At 43.8% G+C, this 15,735-nt stretch overlaps 1 protein-coding gene across 2 annotated transcripts in view; it reads right to left on the bottom strand.

Annotated features, from left to right (window-relative positions):
- KIF13B (kinesin family member 13B) overlaps positions 1 to 15,735 on the bottom strand; it is a 165,529-nt gene that overhangs the window by 10,668 nt on the left and 139,126 nt on the right. Inside the window, exon 38 of one of the 2 annotated variants that reach the window (XM_072952758.1) lies at positions 1,707 to 1,769. The exons of the other annotated variant lie outside the window; for it this stretch is intronic. Coding sequence (XP_072808859.1) covers positions 1,707 to 1,769 — 63 coding nt within the window. The remainder of the gene's footprint in view (positions 1 to 1,706; positions 1,770 to 15,735) is intronic. 2 annotated transcript variants of the gene reach the window in all.

Here is a 15,735-nt window from a genome sequence, read left to right as displayed (position 1 = left end):
CCATTTTCCATTTGAAATACAGGATTTATTTGAACTGGGAAACAGCTGAGATCTATAAGTCTCTTACAGTTACTTGGCTTAACTCAGCAGTTTGATAAATCATGCATTTTCATGTGAATTGTCATTTATAATCCTGTCTCCAGAGGCCCTCCTCCCCCCACAAGGCACACTCTCGGGGCACGAAATTAACGGCACCTCTTGAGATCAACCACCCATTTTTGTGATGGATCTCTGGGCTGCAAAATTTACTAAATCCAATAGATCAATAACTGTCACCAGCATAAATACTCTAAAAGATTAGGCAATCCTTCAATCATTTTTCTTTTGCAACTTGTACATGTTTTATTTATTCTTTTCTATTTTATTTTTAATATCATTGACCAGGCAGGGAAGAATACACAAATTACTAGAGTCTAGAATCTGAACAATAACTATGGTCCTGACATAGCCTGCGTCCCTTCCTCCTTCTGGGTAAGACCCCACCATTGCTGGACCTGCTGTCTGCTTAAGGGCAGCGGGGTCAGCCCGAGGAGGGGACAGTCTGGAGACAGTATTTGCACTCCCTGCTGTTACCCAAATAAGCTTCCACTGAACCCTCTGATATGGGCCAGAAAGTATTCACTGTACAACATGGCCCAGAGAGGTTAAAGGACTGATCCAAAGCCTCCAGTAAGTGAAAAGTCAGGGCTCAGGGCTCAGGCCCACAGCGACAGTGGAGAGGCGGCGGAAGACGAGCAGAGCACTGATCACGCGTCTTTCCTGCCGAGCCAGCGTGGCACTGCAGGCTGCCGCTCCCCACTGACTGGAGCTGATTTGTGAGTGGGAACCTCCCTGTCATCATCGGGTTACACTTTACCACTGACACTCCCAAGGCTGCTGGGGAGGCCCAGATATGGGCCAATGAGCAGGGTGCACAGCAAAGCCGCCCGAGGTGCACAGGCCACGCAGGGCAGCGCCTGCAAGTAAGGGATGCGGTCTCACTCTGCCGCACCGGCCTTGGGGCCCCAGTCCCACCTCCACAAAATAATAAATAAGACCACGGTGGGTGGACGTGGGGGGGCCATGGCATTCCCTTCAGTTAAACTCATGAACGCCAAGGATGTCCTGGATTGAAAAGGGGCATTGAAAAAGGAGTGAATCCCCGGACATCTGAATTTTCAAATTATTTGGCCTCTTTTGCTATTGTTTTAATAAGTAAATTTTTTCCTATGAAGATACAGCATTTCCTAAGAGAACGAATGCACAGTGGGAGAAAATAGATTTGCTATTCATAAGACGAGAAGTGCTGTTCATCTGTGGGAGATCATAAGAGACTATTTTCTCCCCAGCTTAGCATCAGTCTTTTCACGCTGATATCATGAATCAGAATGAAATGTAAAACTGAGAATTAAGCCAACACTTAGAATAAGGAGATTGTTCTGTTTATAGAAATCGCCTTTGCCTAGCAGTGGGCTATTAAAGCAACAGACTACATTAGCAGTCAAGCATCTAAAAGTTTAGCAATCATATGATTAACAAGTTGAAAATAGAAAAGTGTAACAAGCAAAATATAGAGGGAGAAGACAATGACCTATATTATAATTATCAAAACAGGAATGCTAAAATAAAAAACCACATTGTGGACTGAACAATTAGAGCACCGGGGCCACCCACCGGATGTGGGGCAGCCACCAGCAAAGGTGCCACCCCTGCTCCCACCAACTCACCTCCGCCATCCTGGGCGCCCGGACTTCCGGGAGGGCAGACTGCACGGTGATCCGGGGCACGGGCTGAGAAAACAGGGCAGCGGCGGGCACGGGGATCAGGAGAAGCAGAGCAGAGGTAACCAGAGAAGGTTTCAACCGAACAGACAGAAGAGCTTTAGGAGGACCCATTCGAAGAGAATCTACAACTTTCAGGAACTCTGACAAGTCACTGGCATGCCGAGGGCTGGGGTCAGCACCGTGTACAAGGACGTGCAGGAAGTCAGGGGCACAGCCAGTGGCTCCCCCTCCATGAGCAGGACCAGACACGTGCTAAAAACAGCACAGTGTGCGGCCTTCTGGACGCCACAGGCTCCCCCTTCACCCAAGGCACACGTTAACCAAGGGCCGTGTCTGTACACACAAGTATCACCGCACTTTACAGAGATGCGACCAGGACAGGAAAGATCGAGAGAGGTTCCAGGGGAGGTGGAATCTCAACCAAGCCTTTACTCGCCAGGGAGACTCAGGGTGCGAGAGGAGCGCGGGCAGTGCGGCCCCAGGAAGGGAGCAGAACGGCAGACAGTGTGGCTGGAGCTCAGCCTGGGGCACCAGGAGCAGGACAGGGACGTGGACAGAGGCTCCGGTGTGGGGAACGACTAACAGGCAACGCCAGACCCCCACGACGCCCGGGCAAAGGAGGCAGAACTCGAGAAGACCACTCTGCTGGTAGAAGGCAAACCGGCTGGAGAAATCACAGACTCCAGCCGTGTGTGAGGTGGTAAGAGCCTGAATTAACGGGTGCGAGCAACACGCCAAGAACTGACTTGGTCACTTACGGACATGTGGCTCAAGGCACATTTAAAAAAGAGAAAGAGAGAGTAAAAAAATAATTAGCCCCAGGATAAGGAAAAGGGCCGTGAAGAGGTACCGGTAAATGAAAAGGAAAGGAATCAGAAAGCCACTTGGGGGGCTAACCTGAGTTCACTCATCAAACAACCGTGTTTCAGCAAAGGTACCGCTGTACCCAATTATGCCCTGTGACCACCTGGGGAGAGAAGTGCAAGGAAGGATTCTTTTTGGTGAAGGTAAAGGGACCAGCAACAGGATGTGAGGAGAGGCGATGAAGTAGGAAACAGCAGGAGATGCGGCTAAACTGATGGGAGGGCCTAGAGGTAAACTAAAGGGAAGACACATTTGACCCTGCAAACACCTGGGAGCTCCTCGGGGCTGAAGGCCAGTGAGGATCAGAGATGAGCTTAAGGAAGGCAATGTGAGTGGCCAGCAGAACAGGATAGGGAGGGCAGCCTGCAGGCAGCAAGGCTCCAGACCCTCTAACCCCTTCGTGGATTCCTGACCAGGGAGAACCTCCTGGCAGCTCCCACCACATGTCACTGCCCCCACCCCAGCCCCACTCCAGGGGCTCCGTTTCAGGCACATCCCCTCCCTGAGCCTCACAGTCCCTCAGTGTGGGGCCTGCTGTCTGTTTTTGTCTCCCCAGAGTATCTGAAATCCCCCCACATGGGGTGGTGCTCAGAGCCTATTTCTCAGTAAGGGCAGAAAGAAAGTTTGTTAAGCTCGAACTCCAAAATACTTACGTTCTCCAGTTTGATCTTATTTAAAACAGACCAAGATTGGGGTGAAACATGCTCCTTTAAAGCATAAAAATGTAAGATCCCACCAAGGATGGAACTACAGCCGGCCAGGGTAATGCCTTTCCTAAGGTGATACGGTATGTCCTAAACAGAGCATGGAAACGTGATTTATAGCTTTTTTTTTTTTATGATTCAGAGTAACTGGAAAAGTCCAGCAAATGCCTGAAAAAATACCTGCTGAAATGAATTAAAGGGTCAGTTTGACTGGGACGCGATGCTGGAATCCAGGGGGTCCGCATAGGTGGTCCCAGGCTAAAGACCTCAGGTCCACCCCTCACCACCACTCAACTCTCAGTGAGCACTTCCTGGCCAGGCAACATCGGGGCTTTGCAGACATGCCCGCCCCAACCCCCACCATTGGGATGACGTGCAAACCAGGACACTGGGTGATGAGACACGTCTGAAATGGCTAAACTCTGTGCCAACAAAAGGAGCAGATCAACCCTGAGTGGGGCCTGAGTGAGACTTCAGGCGCTCTGACCGCAACGACTCCTCTGTCTCACACGTCAGTAACCTCGTGGTGCCTCTCTCTGAGGGATGCTAGGCAGTAGTGGTTTCCCGGTTACTCCGAACAAGAGAGGATCAAGGGTAGAAACTTCTCCAACAGAGGACAGTTGAGAAAAGGCACATGCAAAAGGGGTTGGGGTTCAGACACACAAGATGGGCCGTGCACTTGGGTGACAAATACACAAGTCACTCTGCTTTTGTGTATTTCAGTTTTCTCCATAACACTGCCTGACACGAAGAAGTCAGCTGGGGCCCTGATACGCTGTACACACTCAGCTCAACGAGGACCCGAGTCTCAGGTGCACAAGGAAGGCACTGCAGTAGCGCTGTGGGAACACAAGATCAGAAGGATGCGGACTCCTCTCACAGGAGTGGCCAGCCAGTCTGGGGGAGGGATGTGTATGCAAGTAAGAAAACATCAAGGAAACCACAGCTATCAGAATGGAAGTTTCTAAAGCAGAGAAGATTCTAAGGAGGAAAGGGTCACCTGGGCCTAGAGCATCTCCACGAGGGTGATTTCACTCCGAGGCAGGCCTTTTAGACGGACTGGCTTTTCCCAGGGCCAAGGGACACTTCAAAGGTCAAGAGCAGCGTGACGAAGGAAGGCGGCCCTTTGAGTCTGATGTGTTCCCTCCTCTACTTTCCTGCTCGAGAAAGCAACTCAATCTTCCAAGAGGTCTTGGGAGAGACAGAGTGATCTAGATCGACCAGCGAGGCGGGGGCATGTGGAGAAGGCCTTCGTGGATAAGCTGATGGTGGATTTTCACAGGCAGTAAAGAGCTATCGAAATACTGAATGAAGCGGCAATAAGAACTAGGCTTACAAATGATTAATCCCTAAATAGGGGAGAGAGAAAACTTGGAGAGTTCAATTAAGCAGCTGCTGCGATGGTTTAGTGGAGAGCCAGTAATATAAGAGCCTGAACTTGGATGGCAAGAGGCAGAGGAAATAGAGATGAAAATCTAGATATGAAGGAGAATACTGAACACCTGGACACCACGCAGGGAAGGCTGGCAGGGCATCTTTCAAGACGGTGCCCGCGAAGAAGGGGACGGTGAGAGGTTTGGGGTTGGGGGTACCAGCTTTCTGTATTCGGCAATGGCCTGTGGTGAATTCAGCAACCTTATTTAGCAAGGGTACCAAAAATACCTACAAAGTGTACTGAAATCTTCAGTGTGTCATTTGTCCTTCACATGTAACAGCTAAAATTTCCAAATGGTATTGTTTGCATCTTAATGCTCTTTTACATATCCCTTGTGCAGGCGGTTGCCTCCTATTTCAAGAGCTCAAAACATTTCAGATCATAAGTTCATTAATCCTTACGACACATCTGGTAACTATTAATAAAAATGACTGCAAAGTATTTTGCAGCTATAAATATTAAGGAGAAGTCCCATGAGGCACGCAAATATAAGTATAATTATCCACATTTCACACTACAGAAACCAAGACTCAGAAGCATTTACCTAATGGTTAAATGCATGCAGGCTGCCCAGGGAGTCAGTGGCAGGGATGAAAAGGGGCTGTGTCCTCGAGGCCAGCTGAACCCAAAAACACACTGTCTCCTGAGCGTGACTAAAACCTAGTGGACAAGCAGAGGGTCCACTAGGACCCTTGATCAGAAGCGTTTCAGGGAACAGATGATGGTCACTCCTCATACGGTATCTCGTCATTATTAACCCCTCGCTCTCACATGCCACCTGGATGAAAACACAGCAGATTAGCCCAGAATTTCATAATTAGGCAGCAAAGCTAATTTGGAGACCTCTTTGCCTAGAATAGTTTTAACTCCTTGGCATGACAGGATAGAACCTCACCTGCACCCTTCCCTTGCTCCTGAGGCTAACCAGCTTTGAGTTGAAGACACTGCTTTGCCAGAACCTTCCCTGTGCTGTCCTTCCCCCAGGAAATCACCGTCCACCTGGCGAACACCTAGTCACCTTTCGTTCTCAGCTCCAGCATGATCTCCTCCCTCTGAAACTGCAGGCAGAAATGCCCACTGCCTCACTGTATCACCTCCAACACACACACTACAGCGCCAATAACATCATCCTGTTTCTCTGCTGACCTGTCTCTATGGGAGCCCCTCCCAACAGCAAGCTCTCTGCAGGGTAGGGATCATGTCCCATTCATCTCATCCGTAAAACAGGAACTTAATGTTTGTTGAACGAATAAACAAATAAGTGAATAAATAAACTACTTCAGTGATGTGAAGGCCGAATTGTACAGTTAGATAGAATCTGGAAAAGAACAGACATTCCAGAATTTGGGCATGGGGCAGGTAGAGGGGAGAAGAGATATCTGTTGAAGCCCCCCAAAAAAAAACTTTGTTCAAAAACACTGCATTTTCTGATGACTTTTTATCTTATTTGAAAATGAACCTTTCCTAATAATCACCCTTTACCCTGAATTTGGTAAATTCTTTAATGTCATTTTCTAATGGTTCCTAAATGAATATGATCTCCTAAGTCTTTAAAAAAAAAAAAACCAAAAAACCCAAAGCTCTAGCCAATCACTTAAATCCAAGCACAGGAAAATACACCAAGAGATGTAAGATTTATTTTTGCTCTAAATGCCTGTTAGCCAGCCATCCTTTGATTTTCATGCTGCTGAAGTGGGAAAAACACAAGACCATCACCAAGCAGGACAGTGCACATGAACAAAATACTTCCTCATCTTTGAGTATGTCCTGATAAAAGTATAAACATTAGATAAAATCAGACACATACAATTACCTAAAGATCAAAAATCAGCCATAGCCTAACCAATACAATTTCTTAAAGGTTACGTTCATCAGAGGCTAGATGAATGGGAACTGGGGGCCTCAGGGGGAAGGCTGGCCATGCCCCCAGCTCTGGCGCAGGGACCGGGTGACACCTCAGTGCCCGGCCCACACAGCCCCCAACCCCAGGGCTCACAGCAGCCTAAAGAATCTACACTCCGGCTTTCCAGGGGAGTCTGGATAAGACGATGCTGGCCGTCACCATGCCAGCACTTCTATTCACCTGGCAGTTACATTTCTTAGTTTAAATGAGTGACTCAGCATTCCAATCGATCCCTCAGTCCTTTGTGTAAACCGCATCACCCCTGGGGTGGCACATCTGGAAGGCGGTGACCCAGCCCACATGAATTCTCTAAGCAATGCTACCCAGGGAGGATGGCAGGTGGTCACCAGCTGGTCTCTGCCAGAGACACTGCTACCTGACCTGCCACATGCTCCTTTCAATCAGTGACATTAAAGTGTCAGTGTGTCAAGCATAGGAAGGTGCCTTCATTTTCCTGACCAATAATGCAGGTTTGTACGCACACTTGAACACATTCTTCCAGTTCTATCCACCTCCCAAACTGCAGTCCGAGGAGCTGAGATACAAATCTGACCACGTCACTCTCTAGCTCTAAAGTTGTCAATGATTCCTCATTGCCTATAGATAACTTTTTTTTTAAAGGGAATAGGCAAAAAAGGAAATATGGATAGAGCCTACTCAGTGTTTTCCATGGTGTGATCAGTTCCTCCTTCAAATACTTTATAGATTCATTCATTCTACAAATACAACCACTATTTTAAATCAAATGCAGTGAAATCTCTTAAGATCACAATTGTACATTAAATTTTTCTTCTTGAATATAAATCTCAGTTTGGCTACTCACTAGGCGCTGTAACCTCAGACATGGTGCTAAACCAACCTGAGTCTCACTTTCCTCAGCATCAAACTCCATGTTGTCCAGCATGGGGGCCCCACCAGCCACACGTCGCTTCTGAGCACTTGAAATGCAGCTGGTGTGACTGAGGAAGTGAACTTTTTACTTAATTAATTTTAATTAATAATATGTAAATTTAAAAATTAAAGTCCCTTTAAGTATGTTGGGAACAACTTGGGCACGTGGATCTATTTTTTCAACGTTATGAACTCTAAATGCAGTTCAAGAATTTCCAAAGAAAATTCAGTATCTGAATTGCGATGAGTTAGAAATGTAAAATGCACGCCTGATTTTGAGGACTATACAGAAAAAAAAGATGGGGACACCTCAGTAAATCTTTTATATTGATTACAGGTTGAAATAGATATATTGAGTTATCAGGTAAATTATTTTACTGAAATTAACTTGACCTGTTTCTTTTTACTTTTTAAAAGGTGACTACTAGAACATCTTAAATGACACATGTGGCTCCTATTATACTTCCATCAGACAGCGCTGATCTGCCTCAGCACTGTTGTTGAGCTGATGCATATAAAATCCCTGGCACACAGTACTCAGTATATTTTTAAAGTATCGTGGTAATCCTAATCATTGCAGTTTTGTGCCCTGTCTTCCAAGGTATTTCCAGGTTGGCTTCCTATCAGCACATTTTTAATCAATCAACAATCCTATCTAATCTAAAGGAAAACTGAAAGTTTCTATACTTGTGTTTATCAGTTCCAAAGCCATCCAGGACACAATATTAATTCTATTTTCTTTCAAAGAAAGACCTTGAGATTTTTATTAATTTAGCCATTCACAAATGTGTACCAGGTGCCTACTACATTGTAAAGGCTGTGCCAGGAACTGGGGATACATGTGTGCAAAACCAAATAGAGCCCCTCTACTCCTCAGAAATAAGCACCAGGGTCTAATACCCGATATTCCTATTTAATTTTAATTACACAAAACAACTAAAAGGCCCATTTCTTCTACCAACAAGTAAATTATTTTATCAGCTGATAAAACTGAAAAAAATTCAGCTCACCCAAATAGACCTTTTATGTCACCCTATTATATATGTGTTAGTGCAACTTACTTGAGGTCCTAGATATAGAAAAATTTAAATACTAGTATTTCTGAAGTTGTCAGGAGAGTTTCCTATGTTTTAAGATTTAGCTATTTACTTTTTAAACTTCTACAAAATTGTTAAAACTTATTTAAGTATTTATGTGAGAAAACAATTTATATTTTTTAAAAAGAGAATGTAATATTCACTCCATCCACTTATTTTTTCAAGTATCCACGAAGGATGAAGGATGTTTACTTGAAACACAGAATGGCTATTAATCTGAAAATTTTAAAACAGGGTATAAATCTAGACCATCCCCAGCTTGGTGTGCCCTGTAAGCTAAGAATGGTCTCTACATTTTGAAATTGTTGAAATAAAAGAATAGTTTGTGACTTGTAACAATTATATGAAATTCACATTTCAGGGTTATAAATAAAGTTTTACTGGAACAAAACCAGACCCATTGTTTAGTATTGTCTACAACTAGTTCTAACAGCAACTGAAGAGCCTAAAATACTACTTACCTGGCCCTTTACCAAAAGTGTTTGCCAACCCCCAGTCTAAAGAATCATACAAAAGTATATGATGCTGATCTCTGAGAAATGACCTGCAGGCTGAGGTCTCTTCAGTCAGCTCCTATACTGCCTCAGAAACTGTCTTCTTTTCATTATTTTTCAGATCAACTACTAACCCTGATTCTGAAGACAACTTGTCAACTTGTGTATGTCAGTAGCTATTCATTTCTGGGGCAAAGGCAGACAGTAGGATGTTATAATTTTGAAAAACAAAACAGAGGTATAAGTGTCTCATAACAGTAGTAGGAATGCCGAAGAATTCATCCCCAAAGCAACCGAACAGAAATCACTTGCCTTGATTTTGTTTTTTAAAAAGTCTGTACTCCAGAAGGGCTGTGCAAACTTCCCTTGGTTAACTCGAGAACAAGGAATACAACATGCCACATCCAAATATAAACTACAGGGGGAAAGAATCTTTAAAAATAACCTGAATAACTAAGGAAAAGTCAAGGCCAGAAAACAAGGTGTAGCTCCCTTTTCCTTAGTTAGCTGAGATGATGAATCTTTAAGAAACCAGGATAAGCATTTATATGGCTCGTTTCATCAAAGGAGCCCAAGTAGGAATAGCCTAAAACAGGATCTCAGTGCACAAGGGAAGAACTAGTCGCTGTGTTTCTTCCCATTTTATACATGAAAGCTGGAAGAACACAGCATCTTTTCAACTAGACCAGAGATGCACAGGCTGCTTTCTCTACTCAAGGATTTGTCCACCAAACACAGCAGAAGCCGTGTTGAAACTGGAAAGAAACATCCCCGTGGTCGGCAAGGCAGCCCCTAAGCAAAGCGCAGAACACGAAGGAGAGCAGACAGTAAATTAAAAATGGGCCGGAAACGTGACTGTGTTTCTGATGGAAATTAAATGGGAGCGTTAACTCTTCAATTCCCCAGAATCAACCAAAGACGCCATTGGGAGAACCAAAGTTTGAAGTACATAAATAGCTTCATCTGAACACAAACTTCTAGATACATGAAAAAAGCTATTATGCCAAATTAATTCAATCTAACTAATTAGAGAGCAGGAAGTTCTTTCAATTATTTTATGTGCTGTCTGAGAAACACACTTGAATATGAGTACAGATTTCATTAATTGCAGTTCATTATTTTCCAGATTAGTTACTAAACTTGCATCAGAAGGTCAAAGACAGCACCTTTGTCAGCTGCCACCTCTTTCAGTGCTGTATCTTTTGCATTTCTGGAACTCAGACAGAAATTGATTACAAACAAAAACAAATCTCCATAAAAATGAGAAACATAAGTCTTTATGAATATGTTCAAGCCATATGACTTTGTAAAATGTAAGTATCTTTGTTTTAAAAGACTTCTTTAAATCTTTTTCTTTCTTTAGATTTTTTTGTTCAGGATCAACTGTCGAATTCTATCTTACAAGAAAAGATCTATGCATCTTTTCAAAGAATGAAATATGTCCCCCCAAATTATAGAATCTTGATCTGAGAACCTGCTGATTCCAAAGAACAAGTTAATAAACGTTAATCTTTTCATTAGAGTCTCACTATGGTTCTGTGTTTGTATCTTTGCATGAGGGAGGGAACTGAACACTCTTGTTTGAAAATGTCAAGGACACTCTGATTAAAAGTACTTTTTTTTTATATAATAATCATTCCTTCATTACACAACTTCTGCCTCTCTTCCACCTAATCTAACAAAGAAAATATACGGGATGACTGGTAGAAACAGGACCCATTCCATTCCTCGGTTCTTATCGGGAATAATTTTATATTCTCAGAATCGTCTTATTTTTCAAAAATAGAAAGTAACAGAAATCCATGAGTTTTTTGGAGCGCGTCCTGCTGTCTACAAATCAGTCTCCTCGTTCACAGCTGTGACGGTCCTGGTTCACCTCACTTGTGTCATTCTGCGCCTTTCATCTGCCGCTTTACTGGCACCATCCTCACACAACTCCCCCCGCCTTTGGTGCTGATATCCCCTGAATGCTTACACAGTCAGCCCTCTTAGTCATTGTTTGGTCGCGCTATAAATAACTCCTTTAATCCTTCCTCATAAATCATTTCTGGTATTATTCTCTGAAATAATTCCAGTTGGTCAATGGATGTCTGGTAGTAACATATCCAGAACTAAGTGCAAAGATCCAAGTGTCGTCTAATGATGCCGGAGAGAACGCAGGCGCAGTGGTCAGGCAGGCTGGTGTGAGGGTTTCATTACTGTGACTGTTTCAGAGAAGGAGTTAAAGTCTCCAAACTAACCTGGGACAGAAAGCATAAAAAGGAAGAAGTGTTAAGATCTGTCACCACAGTTAGGTGGGAAATGGGGAGAGAAATGGCTTTGAAAATGATGAAAAGAGAAAGTTGGGGGTGGGGTTGAAATAAGAGCGTGCTTATCTTAGTACATGCCTGCTGGGTTACTCGTCCCTTCTCTGCTGATCCATTTGGGGGTTTCTGTTTAGTTTTTTGTGTCATCTCACATTATAAATCTTAAGCAGGGTTACCATCTATTTATTGTCTCTTAAGTTTTATGCAATATTAGTATTGATGTTTATCCCTTCCTATACTGTGTAGAATTGATCCAGATTCCTTTTAAGTATGTGCGCTGATTTCCAATTTTCTGGGTTCTATCTTTATGTTACTCTAAAACCTATGTAACTTTTTTAGTCTGGTATTGACTCTTTAATGACTATTTATAGAGGCCACTGAAATTAGTGTACTAAGGCACTAGCAGCAAATAAAAACGAGAATCAAAATAGAGAGCAAGGCTCAGGGTATTACACTCTCGGTAAGTCGTACCACTGGACACTCACACGAGGGTATAGCAAAGCCAGAGGACAGGGTGGACTAGGAACGCTCGACAGAATGGATTTTCGTCCTACACTTACTAGACTGAAGATACAGAGGAAGGCGTGGTGTCTCTCTATTTCCGTGATGCATCTAACAAAGTCTCCCACAGTCTATTTGGTAGAGAGAGGGGGAAGTGTGGACTGGAGATGGCAGAGACTGAAAATGGAGAGCTGCAAAAAAGCCAATGTGTTCATCCGTCACTCTGGGACTTGAGGAACAACCTCTAGTTGCATAAGACAGAGTTCTCTCTTATGCCCTAATATTCGATGTTTCATGACTCAGATGCAGACTATGCCCTTAAAAAGTTTGCAGATGATAGTTAGAACAAATGTATTTTTAAAATAATTATTCAAAATATATCTTGCTATCGTGGGAATGTTAAAACAAAATCAAGATGAAAAATTTTAGAAATGGACCTAAAAATCCTGATTTAAGTATCTGTATGCTTCAACTGAACAACATGGTAATACAAGAAAAGTGCACTGACAAGAGTGTAAACAAATAAGCAAGCAAACCAAAAAAAAAAAGGGAATGTTAACTGACTAGAAGCACAAAGAACTACAAATACTTGACTTCTTATAAAGTGTGATCACAGGCCGTTTTGGTAGAAGTACATTATTCAGAAGAGGAAGCTACCAGCTGCACTCTTTTCAAGCACAGGGATTATCAGGCCACCTCTGGGCTCCCCACTTTAAGCACAACCCTGGTAAGACAACTGAAGAATGAGGAGGCGTTTATTACAGGAGATGCAGTGGACTCATCTTTAGCTGTTAGGTCTGGAGAAAGCCTAAGAGAGCACAGAACCCTGCCCTCCCCTCCCTTTAACTCCTGGGAAATAGCAGGGAAAAAACAGGCAAAGAGTGGGTGGAAATGAGCCGACCTTTCTCCTGGGGGATTTGGAGGTTCCACAGGAGGGGTAGGACAAAGTATCAAAAAAGTAAGGACCTCAACTTTTAGGTATCAAATCTGATCTCCATGTGAATAGGAAGTCATTATAGTGAAGGTTACAATTTAAAAAAAAAGGGGGGGGGAACACTACAGAAGCCCAGCCAACACAGCACTGTTCTTGTTGCCGTTACTCTGAAATTCTGGTGTCACTAAAGTGCTCCATCTCTAAGGATAAACCATCATTCAGGTGGTAACAACTTAAACCACATTTAAAGTGGCCCTAGTGAGGGAAACCTCTATGCTGGCATGGTCATTTAAAATTAGACTTCACTTCTCTTAAAGCTTAGCAGAGACAGTGAAAATGAGAAGCACACAAGCATCTTTGATCACCGAAATCCAAAATGATAAGCTCAAGCTTTTCCCTCCTTTAAGAATAGTTCTTTAGTGGAACTGGAATCCATCTAGGAAAGAAACTTCATAAGTATGTCTTGATATCTCTAGTCCCCACTCAGATGTGACTCTCTCACCTCTAAACTGTAACCACAGTCCTTTACGCCACTGGATGGCACTTGGGACACACAAACCACCCAGTATTACTATCTGTATGCACGTCATGGTCAACCAGCACACATTCTGCACCAAGTATGCTGCTGCTCTCAGGACTACATCCCAGACGGGAGATAGCCAATAAACACGTAAACATAATGACTCCCAGAGAAAAGATTAAATAAGGTAATACAGTGTATTGTGGATGGGGGAGGGTCTGGTTTTAGCTTGGCTGGTCCAGGCCACTCTAAACTCTAACATACCTCCTAGGAGAGGCCTTTCTTTTCCATCCTAGTAGAAGGCCAGTCTACTGGAAACCCAGCAGCCATGCAAAGACTTCGGTAAAGAACATTCCAGGCAGAAGGAAAAGCAAGTAGAGACACTCCTGAGACCGAAAGGAGCATCGTATGTTCATGAGGTCAACAGCAGCAGCAGAAAGGCCAGCGCGGCTCAGCGCCGAACACAGGAGGAAACAAAGGGAGCAAAGATGAAGCGTGGGGACTGGATCACGTGGGACGCTGTAAGCCACAGTCAGGAGTTTAGCTTCCGTTCAGTTTCAGTGAGAAGCAGTGCAAATTTGCAAGCCATGAACTCATGTAAGGCCTTGGAAGACCACTCTGGCTACCCTGTGAGTGACAGACTGTGAGGCCAGAAGCGTCAGTGGGACCAGCCGGCCGGCTGCTGCTACAGCCAAGGCAAGTCATGACGGCACACAGGAGTGAGGAGAAATGCAGACAGACATCACCGGACTCAAAGTGGTACCTACAGAATTTTACGATGGACTATTTGTGAGGTGAAGCACCTAGCTGGGCATCTGCGCTATACATGAGGTGGGCATGAATTTCTGTGTGTCAGGAGTAAACAGATTTGTGAGCTGAAACCAACAGAAATGCTTCGGACTTGTAAAGTGTGAACGTCTGCTTGACATGTAAGTGGAAAAGCTGAAAGGCCACTTAGCTCCAAGAGGCCAGAGGTCAGCAGCAAAGCCTGGGCTGGAGACAGAAACGGGAGCATTGTCAAGGCATAAACAGTTAAAGCCACGGAACTGATGAGATTACCCATGGAAAGAGGGCCAGGCTGGGGCTCTGGGGCACCTGAACACTAGCGGCCTGATGGAATAAGTGGTCCCAGAAAAGGAACATGAGAAGCACTGAGTAGTCAACAGAAAGAGTGCCAGGCAAATGGCTCAGGGCTGAAGCCCAAAGATGAAAATGTTTCCCGCATGACCGTCCAATCAGACGAGGAAGGAGATACCAGCAAGACAAAGCTCCGGTGACCTTGAGAAAAGGTCCTCCAGTGTTGCAGGGGTATTGCAAACCAGTCGGAACACTTTAAGCTCCACTACTGGGGACAAATTCATTAAGGCCCTTTTTATATTTACACTTTCATTTATTTAGGAAATACAAAACATTTACAGCCACTTCCTCCAACACCTTAACACATACATGCTTATAAAAAGTAAACTGAATGAACAAATATTACTTAAGATAGCTTCAAAATGTTTCAAGATTACCTCTCTTATTTAAACTGTACAGACTGCAATAGATTTCTCTCCACCAACCCGCCAATCACTAGATTTCTTTCTAAACCACTGCTGTCCCTCTCAGATCCAGAAGAACCAGTTACTCACTGGCAAGAGAGTAAAAATAATTTCTTACTGTAGCTGGTGATCTGACTTCCTACATCAAAAGCTTAAGGTAGCTTTAAAAAATAACTGTAACCACAGTAGTCTGATTTGATGATTTCTAATGCCACTCCAATTTCCTCCAGTTTATGTAATCCTGTCCTCACCAAATAGCAGTTGAAAACTGGTGAATACCGAACTTCAATGTGAGTAAGAGTCACCCTGGGTATTTATAAATACAGGTTAGAAGGTGCCCTCAGGTGAGGTATGGGTCAAAGGTCAAGCTGTAGTCCTGTTAAGCTACCTTTCTTAAAAGCTACCATGGAAATTCTGACACAAACAGTCCATGACTCATACTCTGTGAAACAACAATGCAGAAGTTTAGAACAGAATAACGTATGCAATAACTAACTCTTGGAAAAACCCTTTTTGCCCACCCTGACGCCCAGCAGGCATTAGTCTTGCTATTTCTTCTAGCTCTCACCATCACAGATTCCTTTTGATAACTGTCAAGCACTTGTGACGGGCGCAAATTTAAACATTTGCTAAATCTTGATGTTTAATTTTTTTCATCCAATATGTGTACATCTGTGCTTATATACATGCTCACATAATGCTAGGTTGAAAAATTATGTATCTGCACAGCAGCCTTACAAAACTAACACCATCACCCTTGAGCATGCACTCATAATCTTAGA

Source organism: Vicugna pacos, chromosome 31 (assembly GCF_048564905.1).
Source record: "Vicugna pacos chromosome 31, VicPac4, whole genome shotgun sequence".
Taxonomy (NCBI): Eukaryota; Metazoa; Chordata; class Mammalia; order Artiodactyla; family Camelidae; genus Vicugna; species Vicugna pacos.
This window is presented reverse-complemented; position numbering and strand designations above follow the sequence as displayed.